Source organism: Podarcis vaucheri, assembly GCF_965113315.1.
Source record: "Podarcis vaucheri genome assembly, chromosome: 4".
Classification (NCBI taxonomy): Eukaryota; Metazoa; Chordata; class Lepidosauria; order Squamata; family Lacertidae; genus Podarcis; species Podarcis vaucheri.
Genome location: NC_138762.1, coordinates 53,863,764 through 53,881,692, shown reverse-complemented (window position 1 = coordinate 53,881,692; position 17,929 = coordinate 53,863,764). Strand labels below are relative to the sequence as shown.

General features: G+C 39.3%; 1 protein-coding gene across 4 annotated transcripts in view; it reads left to right on the top strand.

Moving 5' to 3' along the window:
* GRIK1 (glutamate ionotropic receptor kainate type subunit 1) overlaps positions 1-17,929 on the top strand; it is a 165,705-nt gene that overhangs the window by 74,247 nt on the left and 73,529 nt on the right. For all 4 annotated transcript variants that reach the window (XM_082220734.1, XM_082220736.1, XM_082220735.1 and 1 more), the window contains exon 2: positions 16,517-16,684. In XM_082220734.1, the coding sequence (XP_082076860.1) occupies positions 16,517-16,684 (168 nt within the window). The remainder of the gene's footprint in view (positions 1-16,516; positions 16,685-17,929) is intronic.

Here is a 17,929-nt window from a genome sequence, read left to right as displayed (position 1 = left end):
ATAATCATCTTCTATGTGTGCTTGATTTATGAACGAAAAGTACAGTAAATCATAGCTTCTAATTGCCCGAGTCTCTATGTTCAGAATCACGCAGAATGCTCCGTATTAATAACATTACTAATACCCCTCATTTTCCATCTTGAGGGATCCATCCCAACAGGACTAGTGTAACTTTTCTTTAGCCCAACTGTTTCTGGCAAGGTAGCTAGTATTTGTTTTTGCATTATTCTTTTTGGGCAGGAGTCTGTACTTTGTCTTTTGAGCTCACTGGGGTTTTTCAAATCTGACAGGCTCGTCAGAAATGCAAACCACTACTATCAGAACAGCTGTTAAGCTTATTATCCGTTCCAGAAGAGAGCAGAAGACATCAGTGCCGCAGGGTCTGCATGGGATGGATTCCTGTTCCATGCCACTCACAATTAAAGCTGGTGGCTTTGGGCTACAGGTGCTCTGTGCTCTATGTACCCTACAGTTTATCTTATCTACATGTTGCATTGCCATCTCTTAGGCTGCCCTTTTGATGATTCCATCCACGCTCAGACAGTAAAGGTACATGGTGAAGTACTTGGTGTCCCACAGCAAGAGAACTTCCTTTTCTTGGATTCTTGCTTAGGTTCGGGTCTCAATTTTTTTGTCATGTTACAAGAGCTGTGGTTGGCTTTAGGAAACCAACAAGGTGAAAATAGTGACTTGGGTGGTTTCATGAAAGGTTGGGGATTGTGTCAACCTCAGTAGTTAGGGGATTCTGCACCATATTAATGGGGGATGGGGAAAGCCAGTAGGAGCTGGTAATACATGATGCAAATTGTTTTCAAGGGTAGTGTAAGGAAAGGCATATGGGACGCGGGTGGCGCTGTGGGTAAAACCTCAGCGCCTAGGACTTGCCAATCGCATGGTCAGCGGTTCGAATCCCCGCGGCGGGGTGTGCTCCCGTCGTTTGGTCCCAGCGCCTGCCAACCTAGAAGTTCGAAAGCACCTCCGGGTGCAAGTAGATAAATAGGGACCGCTTACCAGCGGGAAGGTAAATGGCGTTCCATGTGCTGCGCTGGCTCGCCAGAGCAGCTTCGGCACGCTAGCCACGTGACCCGGAAGTGTCTGCGGACAGCGCTGGCTCCCGGCCTATAGAGTGAGATGAGCGCACAACCCTAGAGTCTGGCAAGACTGGCCCGTACGGGCAGGGGTACCTTTACCTTTTACCTTTAAGGAAAGGCATGCAGTAGGAGAAAGTAGTACATAGAGAGCATCCAAGTTTCCCATCAACTTTGGAAGTTGTGGAGAAGACCATAGGTGCTGTATACCAGATGCTTCTCCTAAGCCTTTATGCTTGTTGGAAGGTACAATAGTTGGTGTAAGCTGCATGGAGGAGCTGTGGGCAAGTGTTATTCCATGCCACATAACAGGGGCAGGGGTTGGATCTTAATGCTGCCAGAAAGAAGTGTACTGCATACGGAACCTAAGTTTGGATTTCATGACAATGCTACTACAAGACCACTCTGAGCTATTCAGTTCTGTCAACTATAACATAAATTAATTTAATTAGCTCAGGGGTAGCCAATATGGTGTCCTCCAGATGTTGTTAGACTCTCACCAGCACCAGATGATGGGAGATGTATTCCCACAAAATCTGGAGGGCACCACATTGGCTACCCATTCCTTAGCCCTAGCCATATCTTCAAACTACATTCACTAATGGGGTATGTGAATCAGCTAGCTTCACACCCTAGATTTTCATTATGCTAAGCAGTAGTTGCAAATTGCAGTCTTCACATGTACAACTGTACATAAGTAGGTTCTTTCACTTGATTGGGACCCTGCACAAGATGGTCCATGATCATTTGTACAGGTCCTACCATGCATGTATACACTTCCATTTACATCTCTACTGAACAGGCACAATCCTGACCCCCCCCCCACATCAACGAATCCAATAAATGCAATTTGAAGGTGTAATGGAGCTCTAAGACTGCAGTCCTACTACAGCATAAGCCCCACTGAACAAAATGATGAGCAAACATGCATAGACTTGCATTCCATGTGTCTCAAATTGCACAAGTGACTCCTATATAAACAGTACTTCTTGAATATGTTTGACAGCTGCCCAATAAAATACAGAACATACAAATTCTCAGTGACTTAGCAAGCCAAAGGCAGAAGCCACTCATTGCAAAACATGTGTGCTCCATAGGACTATCACAAAAGTTTTCATTGAAGTTGCTCAAGTTGTTAAGAGCTTGTGGATGGAGTGAAATCATAGCCCTAGAATGGCTTGTGAACCATACTTGATGCCTTATAATCTTCATAAGCTACTACATTTATTTCCTTGAGGTAGAGTGAGTAGTTTTATATTTAAATTAAGCGTCTACCAGTGCATTGCATCTACATAGCTACAGACAATAGTTTCTGTTAATTCTGGTGGTTATGTTTATAGAGCGGACCTTCGGTTCTCGAACGGAATCCATTCTGGAAGCCTGTTCAGCTTCCGAAACGTTCAAAAACCGAGGTGCGGCTTCCCATTGGTTGCAAGAGCTTCTTGCACTCGGTGGAAGCTAAATCACATGTTCAGGTTCTGAAAAATGTCTGAAAATGGAAGCATTTACTTCTGGGTTTTTGACATTTCAGAACTGAAACATACAACAATGGAGGCATTCGAGAACTGAGGTACCATGGTAACTGGTTTTGGGTTTTTTTGCTTTTGTCTCTCAAATACAATTGGATGATGTGTTGCTGGGGTTTGATAATTACATCAAACTTGTCTTTGTGAACTCAAAAATATAGGAGAACAAATGGTCCTGGTTGTAAAGTTCATATTCTTTTTTCTATTAATACAGATTTCTGGCGCAGATATTACACATTTGATGGAAAGTAAGGCATGCACATGCTGAATCTAGGTTCATTAGGTTGCACACTGCTTAGTCCACAAACCAGCTATACAGGGTTTAGATGTAATTCAGTTTAATACTATTGGGGACCAATTAGAACTCTACCAGCTGAAACAACAGGGCTTTGCTTTTAACAGGTACATTGGTTTATATACCTAATTAAAGATAGGGCAGGAGATGGTCCCTGTGCTGGGATGGTTGAAAGGCACAAAAAGACTCTAGCAAATTATACCTTTGCCATAACGGCTTTAATATTTTCAATATTACTGCATAGGTGGTTTCTTTTTGGAGCAATGACCTGACACTTGCAGTTCTGTGGTGTCATGTGGGTTATGAATATCTTTCCTCCAAGTTGTGTTTTCATTTTTCCTTCTTGAACATGCACATAAAAACTGGGGTGGGGAAGGAATCATACCCCCCGGTAGAGTCTTTGTTGCTAAAATGTTATTTGTTTTCCAACTTGGAATGACAAGTCACCTGTTGAATATTGCCCCTTATATCACTGATGAGGACTGACGCAGTTTACCCGTCTTCATGTCTGTGAAATAACAGTGTGGTTGTTCAGTTCTTTTAAAACTGAGTGCTTCTCTACTTTAATCATACCCAATTGGTCAGCAGTCCTTTAAAATAAATTAAAAGGTGCCTAGTTACTTCTTCCCCATAGCACTGTTCTGCCATTTCAGTCTATATACCCATTTATATAGCATTTTAAGAGATCAAAATGGCTTCCCACCATCCCTTTCTCTGGCAGTACAGCCATTCCCACTGCATTACATTTGGAGATTAGGGCGACAATAGCAGCACATTCCTTAAAATGGGCCAGGTGAGAAAGAAATTTTTCACACATGCCAGAATGGCTGGTGGTTTGGAAGTTTGATTATCTTCCCCTGTAGCTACAGCATATCAAACTGCTTGAGTCATCCAGATTTCTCTTGCTAAAATCTTGGATGGGGCAACCGCTCATCTCCAGTCTTGCTGTTAATTAGCATAAAGGAGGAAAAAATCAATTTCCCTACCAGCTGGGGTGAGTAGATCCCAGCAGGGGTCATGTCCTTTATGAAAATGCATAACACTAAGTGAAGCTAACGTTATGGCTTGCTTGCTTGACTTAACTTGTTAATTAGTTTCTGGGAAGTGCAGGTTCCTCCTTCCCTGTACTTCTTTGGGCTTAATTGTAGTTATTAGCTTAGAGTAAGTTTTGCTTATTTATCTTTAGGAAGAAATGAAGGTTACAAAGAGGATTTGACTTTTTTTTTTTAAAAAAAACAACCATTAAGTTAAGTTACCTGTTAAATATGCTATCCAGTTGGAAGCAGGATTTAACAAAGTAATAGCCGAGAAAGGAGGTTTAACATAAATTTCGCAAATGAATCAATTTGTTTCTCTATCACACTAAAATATCTCACAGTAGTCACTGGGTCCTAACACTCATGCTTCTGGTGGCATTCACATTATTTTCATTTCCTGATTATTTTAATTGCAACCTTCTTTCTTTCCCCAGATTTGCTGACCATTAGCTCTACATCTTGACCATTAAAAGATATTTAATCTAACATGCAACAACACGAGTTGCCCACCGAAGGCTATTTAAAGTTCTGACAAAATATAAAGTAAAAGTAAAATGCAGATGGTGGTGAGCAAAGAGAAGAATGAAATACATTGCAGCCACTTTAAAATGCCACTTTATTGTGGGGGTTCTCTGTTCTCATCAGCTGCACAGCTCTTAGAAGTACAGATGGGCTAATCAGTCCGTTTCTGGTTCACGTCGCTTTCATGTGTGTTCACTCGGAAGTCTGTTCCATCCCATTTCCACATTAATCTTTTTTTTTTTATTAAAAAAAATCTGCATGAAAAATTGTAATTAAAAACACATTTCCATTTGTTAGTTAGTTAGTTTTAAATATTTAAATACTTCTTTTCCCAGAACACGTGATGGTGAAAAGCAATATGATCATAAAAATACAGTCCGATAGTATAGCATTGCATATAGTAAATATAATTCAACCAAGATAAAACCATTCCCAAAGTCGCATCAATAAAATAACAAAACAGCATATCCAACCCAGCCACCTCTTGCACGAGGTGAGACAAACAGGTGGGTTTTTTTATACCTGCACATCTTAAAGGTTAGGGATCGCTGCTGAGAAGGCCCTGTCCTTAGTATCCACTAGTTTAACTGATCTTACAAGTGGGCCAGTCTTAAAACTTGGACAGGCAAGCAACCTGGCTGCAAACCATTTAGGGCTTTAAAGGTCTAAACCAGCATTTAAAATGAGTCTGGAAATCCACTAGCAACAAGTGTAACACTTTAGTTAGGGTATACCAGCTGGTGTACCAATCTAAGGCTGCAAAGCCCTACCCCCACTTAGCTTCAGAATAAACCCTGTTGAATGTATGGTCTGAGTAGACATGGGAAGATTGAAGCCCAAACTGGTAAAAGGCACGACTTCTGGCGTTCTATTAAAATGCACATAAAACAAATAAGACTTTGTTATATATATATTTAAAAAGCAGAGAACTGCATCAGATCATTCAGAAGTAATTGAAATGCCTGAATAGGGCTATGGTCTTATTTAAAATAATAATACCTATCTTATTTCACACAGGAAGTATTTTTCAGTAGCTGGCAAGGAAGTGTAGGCTTTTGGAAAAAACATTTCCCCCATAAAAAAGATTAAAAAACAACTGTCATGAAGCAATGTTGCCATTTTAACTAGCAAAGCTTGCTCTCTAGAGTTAGGAGTGGGTGCAGACAATGCAGTATCTTGGAATTTTAGTATTCACTAATGATGGCATGAATAGAGCATTTCTCAATTCAAACAGCCCTTGGTGGACTGAGAAGCAGTAATGTTCCAGATTGATAATTGCCAAGAAAGTTTCAAAACCCAGACCCCTTACTTTTAATGTCTATACGGCAGCCAAGAGACATCATTTAGAACACAGTCTTATAAAGAAATTAAAAATGAGTGCAGTTCCACATGTATGTGCTGATGGAAAGTTTCCTCTCGGAGTGCATCATGGGTAAAAATAGAAGAATGGTACTACCGCCCATACAACTGCAGTTTTCCCAAAGAGGGTGATAAAGTGTAGAACAAGCCTCTTCAGTGTAAAATGCTTAGATAGTTCTTGTTTCATGCACCCATTAGTGATTTAGACTTGAACAGCCACATGACAGAAGACTGAAGAGAGTTGTAAAAGCACTGATCTGGCAGGAAGGGTCTACTGATTTAAGCCAAAAGCCTCAGGAGAGCCTTAAGAGGTCTTTGGATCCTAGCCAAGAGAACATTGCACAGCGTCAGGCAAAGGTAGCTGCTTCCCTCTGTCAAATGCTGAAGTTTTGTTATACAAAAATGGAAAGTGTTTGGTGCTAACATTATCTGCAACCTGACCTTGTTGCTGGCCTGAAAATCACAAGAAACTGTTTCAGCTTAAAAGCTCAGTATGGAAATATTTTTGTCTATAGCAGCATCACACATACTGTCATTTCTTCTTCGTCTTCCCATGAATGGCTGTGTTTGCTTGTCACATAGCGACAGACTCGGTCAAGTGTAAATGGTCCCTTATGCAAAAGCATCAGAGAACAGTTCTGCTTGGATGGCAACAACCGCCTGAACATATTCCAACACAATTCACCATAGTGTCCTTTTATCAGATGCTCTCAATGCTCTTTATAGCTTTTAATCTTTGCTTGGTCCTAACCAAGCGATATTTAATCTATGCCTTACATCTTCTACATATCTGTATCATACAATGACAACCATGGTAATTGTGTACCAACTGAGCATGGTCAAAGATACTGATTTGTTCATGAAATGAACTGCTTCCTGCAGCTATGGCATTTACCATAAAAAATTAGGCAGGGATGATTTACAATCCCAACCCCTAGTGGTGGGTGGGGCAGCACTGCCTCACTGCTAGCCGCCTAGCTGACCTTGGGATTCCCTTCCAACTGTACAATTCTATGATCATGCCACTGGTAAGTGGGCAATAAGCTACTGCTGTTGATCCTCCTGTCAACAAGCCAGGAGAAAGGATGATGGCAACTTTTGATCTAAAACTCAGTGTATCTTCCAAGGAGACCAATCCTCTGGCCCCTCAGCTACGAGTTTGGACCTGGCATGGTGCAAATACTGTAAGGGGAAAAGCTTTGGATAGAACAGATAATCTGCTGCCCCTGCTCCCCAGACCCTCACTGGAATGGCTCTGCATATCTCATCCACTTAGCAATTAGATGCCTCTTAACTATCGTCAGAGGAGAAGGAAAACATGTACTCATTTTGTATTGGTGCTAAATAATGATGTGCTACTAGGTGGCTGTGCTGAAGAAGCAAATAACTAATACCTACCTCTCCCAACCTCCTCTCTTGTTGCCTGATATACATTATGGATGACCAGTTAGTAAATAGGTTATTTATCTGATGTGATAACATTTCATTAGATCTCAGAATAAACTAATCTTCTCAGTTAGTGGTATTCCCACTTTCATCTCTCTCTCTCTCTCTCTCTCCCTCCCTCTCTTCTCTCTCTCTCTCTCTCTCCCTCACACACACACACACACACACAGAGAGGTGGTATCTAGAAGGTGGCATGTACATTTTCAGTGGTTTTCGCACACTTTTGGAATCCTGCCCTCTTCAAAGGGGCTCTGTCTGGGCTCCTCTCTTGTGGTCTTTCTCTAAATACTTTTATTATGCTAAGTCTTTTGACTGCTCTTATTGCCACCATCCTATATATTGTTTCCAAAGGAAACATGAACCTTGGGTAGGTGCCTGGAATCTTGCACTGCTGTGGAGATTGATGTGGCATGTAATGTTTTTAATCTGATGTTGCTTTTATTACGTTTGTTCAATACAATAAAAATATTAAATATTTAAAAGTTTTCATTGTAAGCCACCTTGTGAAAGTATGTCATGAAAGTCAGGGTAGAAAAATATTACATTTAAACAAATGAATGTGTATATTAATTGGAAGATATTAAGCAGTGCAGTCATCATGGTTCTTAATGTTCAATCCTAGATCCAACTGTATTGCATTTTTTTCTCCCTCTCACCCCTGCATGAAGTAGAAAAGAGCACACATATTTCCCTCCTAATCTCAAAGCTGTTCCAAAGATCTAGGTAGATCACTCCCTGGAGTTGAGAAGAAAGGGAGCTTATTATTTCATTGATCAATGAAATGCCATTGCAGTTAACATAATTAGTTCAGAAGAAAAAGGTAGCAGGAAGGGAACAAATCAGATATAACTCAAAAGACACTGTATTCTTATTTCTCTTTCTTTCTCTTTTATTTTTATTCCAAAAATCAAATTGTTCTTTTAAAGCTGTGCTATATGAAAAGGCTGTGATCTCAGCTAATCCATACTTTTCCAGGATAAGCCCAGATTTCTGCAGCTACAGTAAAAACCTTATGCTTGTAAGCGCCTTATAGATAACTAATGGGCACTCGAGCAGTGTAACTTTTGATGAGGAAGACATAATGTTTATTCTTTGTACACATAGCCCATATAACAAGAAAGAGGACTGGGTGGGGGGCAAGATCAAACCATTACATGTCTTAGTTCAAAAATATGCACTGAATGCATGAAAGGTAAAGATTTTTTCTTAAGAATCTCTTTACTTCCCATCCCAAGGTGGTAAGCTATATTATTATGATTACCAGTATATTTTAATTATTATTTTGTGGAACACTTTCTGCATTATAGCTTTCTACATGTGCTTAACAAAGATGTGAGGCAAAAGTGATAATCTGATATATTGATGTCTATAATTTCATTTGATTAAAAATAACATTTTTGTTAATTCACACTGCTCAGGGTTTGCATCCATCTGTGTGCTCCTTCTCTTGACTGTGGATAATTATCAAAAACATAAAGGTATAGGTGAAGGGACCCCTGACCGTTAGGTCCAGTTGCGGACGATTCTGGGGTTGCGGTGTTCATCTCGCTTTATTGGCCGAGTACAGCTTCCGGGTCAGGTGGCCAGAATGACCAAGCCGCTTTCTGGCAGATAGACCAACACTATTGAAGGAAGTTACTGTCAAGGTTGCTCTATTTGGATTCAGTGTCTAATCATCTGAGGCATGATATGGGCATGTTTATAATGTCAAAGCAAATTTGTAGGATCCTTGATGAGGGTATTGCGGGAAATCAAAATTTTGATGTGACATAGTTGTGAAGGGAATTTCACACATTACTGGGCTTTGGGTGCCCTTAAGTGTCAAAACAGTCCCTTCTTCTCTTGCTCCTCTGTTTCTCACTCACATAATTCCTCTGATAAGGATGGTCAAAAATATATATTTTGTTTTCTGAAGAAAGCCCAGAAAAGGGCTCCATAGAGGATTTATTTTGTCCAGAAAAGGTAACAGTTCCATCATTTCAAAGCTTCCTTCCCCAGGTTGTGTCTGTATGTGTATAATTTTCCCCATTTGCCTCCTGGACTTCAAGGCAGTAGTGGTGACAAACTCAGGGTTGTCATAGGAGAGGCTTTTTTTGCCAGGAGGGAGAAGTCAGAGGAAAAGGAGAGGCTGGCAAGAGAATATAAGACTCTCAGTAGCTCTTGGACTCTTGCTGGGATAACTGATTCTACTGGGCTTCTTGGCTCAGCTTCCTTCAATGTTCTCTTGCTCAGCTCCTGCCTCATCACTAGATGCTGGTCAGACAGTACAATGAATAAATGCATGTCAGTTAACCACTACATTTCATACCCCGGCTTCACTAGTTATTCTGATACTTCGCCAGCACATAACTGGTGTTCATAGGCACACAAAAATGTTTTTGCTTCCCAGGCAATCTTTTAACATGTTACAGACACGTGCCCACTGTCCAAAACTAAGTAAATCAGGTCAGTTGTTCTTTTAAAAAGGGATTCATTACTGAGAAACTCGGGAGCATGAATTATGTCAATAGAGCCATAGGGAAATCCTTTCAGGCTTGAACGCCTAATTGAAAAAGACTCTGTTGGGAACCAGGAACCTGCATATAATAAACACAAAATTTGTTTTATCTATCCTGTCTATCTACATGCATATTTATACATTTTATTTCATATTTGTTATTAAGAAAGTTGCACTCAGAGCAGCTCACAAGAGATAACTTTATATTTATGGCAAATCAGAAGGACTAATTGATTGACTAACCATATAAACCCCCTCAGTTGTTGTCAAGGGACACAGGATAACTGCCCTCCTCCCCACAGACAACCGTATAGTTAGCTAGCCTGTGAAGCATCCCTCCAGGAATACAGTCATCCACCCAGAGCATCTCCATATGAGGTAGCAACGTGGGTATCCACACTAAAAGTGTGAGATGAGTTTTAATGGGTAGGAGGGGATATATTCATTGGGTAGGAGAGGATATATTAATTGCAGTTTATCCCTCCAGGCACCCACATATGTGGGTTGAACAGTTTGAAACAACATTAAAAGCATAGGAATTAGGCTGTAAAAACTTGTTTTGAGCAATCTCAACTATGAAGTAGCTGCCCCCTTCTTACCCTGCTTAAAAAAGAATCAGACAAAAATTTGTAAAGTAAGTTTAGAAGTAAGATTTACGTCTTGGTTCACAGCAGTGGCAGCAGTAAAAACTACAGTGGTACCTTGGGTTAAGAACTTAATTCATTCTGGAGGTCTGTTCTTAATCTGAAACTGTTCTTAACCTGAAGCACCACTTTAGCTAATGGGGCTTCCCACTGCTGGTGCTGCTGTGCCGCTGCCGCGCAATTTCTGTTCTCATCCTGAAGCAAAGTTCTTAACCCGAGGTACTATTCCTGGGTTAGCGGAGATATAGGAAGCATGATTCCTTGATGCCTTCTCTACTGCCACTGATTTGAACACCCAAATCCATATTTTTAATTGATGTAGCCTAATTTGTTAGAAAGGTTTGCATCTAGAACATCCTGTCTTAGCTCACCTTCAAGACTTTCTCAGCTCTGTGATTCTGCTTCCCCAGGAGTTATGGCAGGAACACATAAGGTTGAAATATTAATTTGATCATGGGGTTAATGTTAATATGCTGTGACAATGTCTCCGGCTGTAATGTCCAAAGGTATTTCTGTACCTATGCAATTAATCTGACTGAAGTGCAAATGGTTGCCGGAAATATCTAATAACCTTCCAGCCTCATTCTCATCTAAGAGTGTGAGAATATGGTGATTTTAATATCTATGTGTGAGTTCTTTACATGTCCTTAATTAATTCATAACTGCACAAACAGAACTTTACTATACATAATTGTATAATAATTCCAGAGAAAAAGTCAGTAATATTAGCTCAGAGAAGAGTCTACCCATACTTTGTCCCATAAGGCATTTAAAAGTGAATTCCCTTCTGGTCTTCATTCTAGCCACTGCATTTTATTTTCTTTGTTTATAGCTACTTTTTGTTCATACTTATTTCTTGTTTCTAAAAGTGCACTGTATTTAAAGATACACTGTTAAATAAGGGGTATTTCACAATTATTCTTTAGTTATTTATGAAAATAATGAAATAACTCTCTTGTCCTGGTTTGAATCTATGTTGAAATGAAAACAGTGGTGTGGTACATAGTTTCCAATGGAAGCAAAAAGATGCCATTAAACCTGGGGTGGGAAATCTGTGTGCCGCCAGATTTTCCTGGACTATAAATCCCATCAGCCCCAGCCAGCATAACCAATGGTCAGGAATGATGGGAGCTGTAGTCTAGCAACACCCAGAAAGCCATAGGTTCCCAGTCCCTGCTTTAAACCATCAGCCCCAGCTAGTTTGTACAATGGTCAGGAATGGTGAAGATGGCAGTCTAGCAATATCTAAAGGGTCGCACATTACCCACCTCTAATACAGCCCACTATTGTCTACACTGACTTGCAACAGCCTTCAAAAGTACCAGGCAAAAGTTTTTTGCAGCTTTGCTAACTTTTAACTGGAGTTCATTTATGTTAGGTATAGAACTGAGAGCACTTACATGCAAAGTATAACACATTTGGTAAAATATCAGATCAGTTATTGTCTTTGTCTCAAAAAATGTTGCTACTTGGTATATGCATTTATGTTCTCTAGTGTGACTTATTTACTAGACACTTACTGTAGACAGATCAAGGTCAGAGCATACACAAGATGTATGACATGACTACATTTTGAAATAATGATTTTAGTAACTACATCTTAGTCCAGCCACCTGAAACATCCATCAGATGTTAGTTCATTCTTTAATACTTTTATACATGTGCAATCAGATGTCAACAGTAGTAAGGAAGGATTCAGAGAAAGAGGACAATGGAGCTTATCTTATGCCAAAATTCAAATGTATTATTATTCCTTATTCTGTATATATGCTCATTCATCCTCCCATTTGTCCCATGAATCCTAGGCATGGCTCCAAGAGGTTTGTCTTTTATCTTGCCTCTTTCTCCGAGAAAACCTGCTGTTTATTGCTGAAACAAAGCAAATGTCAACTGGGTTTTCGGCAGATTGACGTTTGTTCTGATTCAGCAATAAACAGCAAGTTTTGTCAGAGGAAAATGGTGGGACTAAAGAAAAATGTTTTGGACCCATGCCTAGAAATCATGGGACAAACGGAAGAAATCGTGGGACAAATGGAAGTGTAGATTAGCCCTCTTGTCATACTTCCCTCTAAACTAAATGCCTCAACCATTTGAGCCTTCCTTGTAAGGGAAAATGCCCCCAAACCTTCATCATTCTGGCTGATCTTTTCTGTACTTTTGAGCTCTACACTATCCTTTTTGAGCTGGGTAACCAGAACTGCATAGAGCATACAGCACTCAAAATGGATTCATAATCATGCCCATGTAGAATCAGGGCAGAATTAGAGGAAGATTTGGGAATGTATCCATAGCACACGTCACTCCAAAGTGCTCATTTGCCATAGTATGTGTGGGAATGAGTTTAGCTCAGTATTAGAATGCATTCTTTGCATGCAGAAGATCCCAGAGTCAACCCTTGGCATCTCCAGGTAAAAAGATCAGGTAACAGTTATGCAAAAGTTTCTCGGCCTGACATCCTGCGCAAGATGGACAACTAGTCTGCACTGGTATGAAGCAGCTTTCTACACTTCTATTGTGCCATTTAAAACAGAGGCAAGGAATCTGTGGCCCTTCAGATGTTGTTGGACTCCATCAATACCAGCCATCGTGGCCATTGGTTGATGGTACTTTTAGTCCAGCAGCATGTAAAGGTTCCCTTCCCCTGCTTAAAGGATTAAATATCACATTCTTCCCATGAATTTATGAGAGTTTTGGGAAGAGTAAAGGATATGCTAGTGTCTTTAATCCCACAGGAATGCTCTAGCCAATCCATTTTGAAATAATCATTTGATTGCTTCAGGACGGAGTTCTTGGCACGTTTACAACAAAGTATGCATCATTCAGTTCAGTGAGACTCTTAAGTAAACATACGTAGGATGTGGCTGTTAATCTGAATGTTCCAGGCCTTTATTAGGCTGCAAAGCCTGTAATAGAATGGACCTGTAATTTTACATCAAACAAATGAATTGGGAAATTATAGGCTTTACCTTTAAAGACCTTCCACTCAGATCTTCGTATGTATACTTACTATAAACTGCACATTTGTCCAAAGATCAACACTGACTTCCATGCGCAGACTTTCCTAGCATTTTTAATGATTTATTTCATTATCTTTTTTATATTGAGTTTCTTCCTTGTAGCTCTTTCCAGGCCGTTAATTTCTAAGATACACTAATTATGTTTACCTATATACAGCATCTGACATTTTATGGGTTCTCCATCAAGGCTGCCACTTTAATCTTCCATTTCACCGTCAGTCTAGAGATTATGATTCACAAGCTTGTGAGGCATTGAGTAAATATTGAAACAGATGAATAATTTGTTACTTGCATATATGTCATGATTCCTTCTACAGGAAAGCTCATAAAGTGTATTCAGTGTTTTATTTTCAAAGACGAACCACTGGAGAACTAATAATCTCATAAATAGTTTGCACATTTAGATCATGCGGTGGGGGGTGGGTGGAAAATCAATGCCAAAGCAAAAGCAGCAGAATCAGGGAAATGATTTAACTTTATGGTGTTAAAGGGACTAAATATTGGCATGAACAAAGATGGCACAAGCTAAGCGTAAGTAATGACTGATCTTACAGCTGAGGAACTTTCCAATCGTTAGTCTGGAGGCTTCCTTTAGTTTCATTGAATAACGAGGCTGTGTACATCCAGCAAATTAAAGTGGATCTGATGTACCCTGTATGTACACGTTCTTTTTGTGTCCAGACAATGTTGATCCATGGATAATGTGGTAATGGGGGGGGGGATACAATGTACACCCTATGTTACCCACCTGTGGAACTACTGAAGGGCATCATGTGGATGTGTTTTTTAAAAAACACATGTAGGCCCGTTCTCATGTAGCCACCCTCCAGACCTTTTGTGGAGGAGACACACGAAGAAGGGCTTGCATGATGATTGCAGGATTTGGGTAGATTCATATGGAGAGAGGCGATTCTCAAGTTTCTGGGTTTGGAGGAGTATCAGATGATTGGAAAGTCACCAGGTCTTCATATCTTTTCCCAGCACACACCCCTTTTGGTCCTACCACGTCAGAGTTCAATACTAGTAGGGTAACAGCCACAGCGGTGGTTGTACAAGTCAGAGATGGGCGGGAAAATGACACTTGATCTCCCTTTCCAAAGTTGGAGCTCTCTCTCCCTGACCTCAGATTGGGAGATCCAATGCACCCTTTGACTGTTGGTGCGCCCTCCTAAAGAATTTAGGATTGCAGGACTAATAAACTATACTGAATTAGAAACCTGGAGTTGATTAAGGAGCCTTATTTGATTGCAATCCCAACCATGCTAGGCTGCTGTGTCTCAAGGCTAACTGATTACTAGAAAGGAAAAGATGCAGGCCTGGCCCTTTCCTTTCTGTGAGTCCAGGGTATCTAACAGGATATCTACTGTCTTGTTCATAAATTACATGGATTGTCTCTTAGGCAGTCCTATATCACAAGCAAGGCGGTGACCCTTTTTGTAACACCATTCTTTATTATCAAGCTTGTGCAGGGAAATAACTGGCTGAACTGCAATAAGTTTGCATTTATAGGAAAAGCAGGATTCTGCAAACCCAAAAGGTGGATGCCAACTCAGTGAGTGAGGGGACGGTGACAAATAGTAGCAATGAAAGTTATTTGGTTCATGTTCAAACTGACAAAGGAACTGTCAGATGTTTCTTGATGGCTGGAGGGAACTTATAGATATAAATCTTCCAGAGATTACAGGAGTCCTGATAAGAGAAAAATATGATGGACAGAGCTGACTGACATTAATTTCAGCATGTAGCTCAGTAGTTGGTACTATAATCCAAACGAAGTACTATTGGGGAATGCTAAGTAGAGTGAACCAAGGGACCAGTAGACTGGTTGGTAATGCCATTATTCATTATCTAAAAGAATTATGGGATAAAGAATTGTGAGGCAGCTGTAATATAAAGGGATACATAATAAAATTGTTTAAGATGTGATCATCTATAAAATTACATGTTATTTAAATGGTAAACCTAATGTTACTTGCTTAAAAAGTGTATGACATTTCAATCTTATTTTCTTCTAAGAACTATTAACATTGTGACTGCTGAGTTAAAATGTAAAGCAGGTTGTAATTCTACTGTGTATTTCCATTTCCTGATTGTGAGATAATGACTATGCTACTCTATACCGGCGACATATAAAAAGCAAAAGAGCCCTTGCAGCACATTAGCAGATTATATTTTGTTGACTGGGAAATATTAAGCAATATGTGAATTGTGAATTTCACATGGGGAAATAAGTGGCTGCAAAATTCAAAGTATTCTCTAGTGGATAGCAGTAAATGAGTAAATTATACATGCAAATCAAGAGCTAGATGTGGCTGCTTAAAGAACTTGCTTCAAAATATGCTGTTTATTATGCATTTCTCAAGCCCCACATTTCCACAGAATTTGGCCATGAGATTGATATAATCTAAGGGGCATTATCTACAGTACATGTTCACATACAGCTGGGGCATGAGAGATATTTATTGAAGTAATGACAGGTGCCACTTAAACTGGACCTCAAATTTTAAAAATATGTGTTATGTTATTGTATACTATACACTTACAATCTTTATGTTGTGATTTACTCCTTCATGCTGTTATTTCAATAAAGGCTGAAAGACAGAGGCCTGGTTCAGACATCACGCTTACCATAGGCGGAAGGCCACTCACTATCTTTGTTGCCCTTCTCTGGATACATGTAATCTGAACCTGAAAAACTGGTTCATCTAAACTCTGGTTTGTTGTTCCAACCATGGTTTATAACAAACCATAACTGCCCTGTGGTTGATTGAAATCAAAATTTACTTCTTCATTTATTTCAAACAATTTATATACCATTTGATTGGTATTTTTAAAAACCTCAAACCGGTTTACCTTCTCATTATCCTCTTGTGTTGACTAACTGATGGTCAAGCCATCAGCTGAATACCAATATACCAAGGTGCTACAAGAAATAAAATTGCTCTCTCCACCGATTTTTTTCTCTATTCCTTGTTCTGAAATGGACATTCCTTATTTTCATTTAGATTGGTGTTGTATCTAATGACATGCTAAGACAAGCTAAAACATGACTAAAGCTTATTTTTTTGTCTCTTTATTTTCACAGGCGGGATATTTGAAACTGTGGAAAATGAACCTGTCAACGTGGAAGAGTTAGCTTTCAAATTTGCAGTCACCAACATTAACAGAAACAGAACACTGATGCCTAATACCACATTAACCTATGACATCCAGAGAATTAACCTTTTTGATAGTTTTGAAGCTTCAAGACGAGGTAACTTTCTAAGTGACTCTCAAATGTTGTGCCCACATTGCCTCTAAAAATTTCTGTCTTTCCTTGTAGTCAGTTTATTGCAGCTAAATTTAGCTAATAAATGTCAAATAGGTTGGGTTTTTTTCAGTATAATCTGTGACAACACACCCAGGCCAGCATATTTCTTCAACCACAATCTAGGCCTTTACTGCATAATTATCTGAAACAATCTAATTCTTTGTTTTGTATAAGATTTGAAATGGCTGTAATTGCTTGCGATATTGAAATATCTAGAGAGCCATGCTGAGCTGATCTTCTTTCTAATATTTAGCTCTGTGATAGTAATAGTATGCGACAGAAAATCAAACATTTTCTCTCTTCCCTGCTTATAAATGAGCAGCCTTTCTACAGTATGGGACATATAGTATTTCAGTATTTAATCTTCAAGCATTTGTAAAGAGTTGTGTGTATTGATGTGCACCACAGACATACTATCAATATTTTGAGAGAGCAGACTTGTTACTATCCTTGCATTTGTTTTGCCTGTGTCTCTGAGTGTGAATTTTTGTAAAATATTTTTAATTAAGCCCTGACCATATAGGAGTATTGACAAAATGCCCCTAGACCACAGTCTACTTGAATCACAAAAGTCTACTTCAATCAAGTCAGCCTGTAATGGTATAACCTTGAAAACAGAAAGCTTTTCTAAACAATAACCTTTTAAATTAAAAATTGATAGAGGAAAGCCCCACAGAATGTTAAAATGGAACATTTGTATCTGCATTTTTGAGCATTTATTCATTTATTGAAAACTTATCCTACTCTTCTGAATAAAAATTCTTCCAAGGTAACATGCATGGTAAAAAAGCAATACATCAATTGTAACAGAATAAATAGTTGTCTGCCCCACTGAAACTTCTAAGGAACAATTAAAATAAAAAGTTATTTAAAACATGGTTAAAGAAAATAGAAGTAAAAGATCCCTTAGCTGAATAAAATTTCCTGCCTAAAAGCTACCTTAATCAGGTTTATGAAAATATTGCCGGAAATCACTGTTGGATTTCAAGGTTGTAATAAGTTTATGTGAGCAGCAGCAGCATGGTAGACGGTTTCATAAACTTATTTGCTAGTAAACCTATTTGATTCTCAGAAACTGAAGTCCGTTATGTAGTGAATACATTTGCAGAGCGCATTCTGAATCCTTTCTTAGTAATTCATGACTCTGATGCCACATGTGGTTCCATCAGAAAATGTACAGGTCTTTAT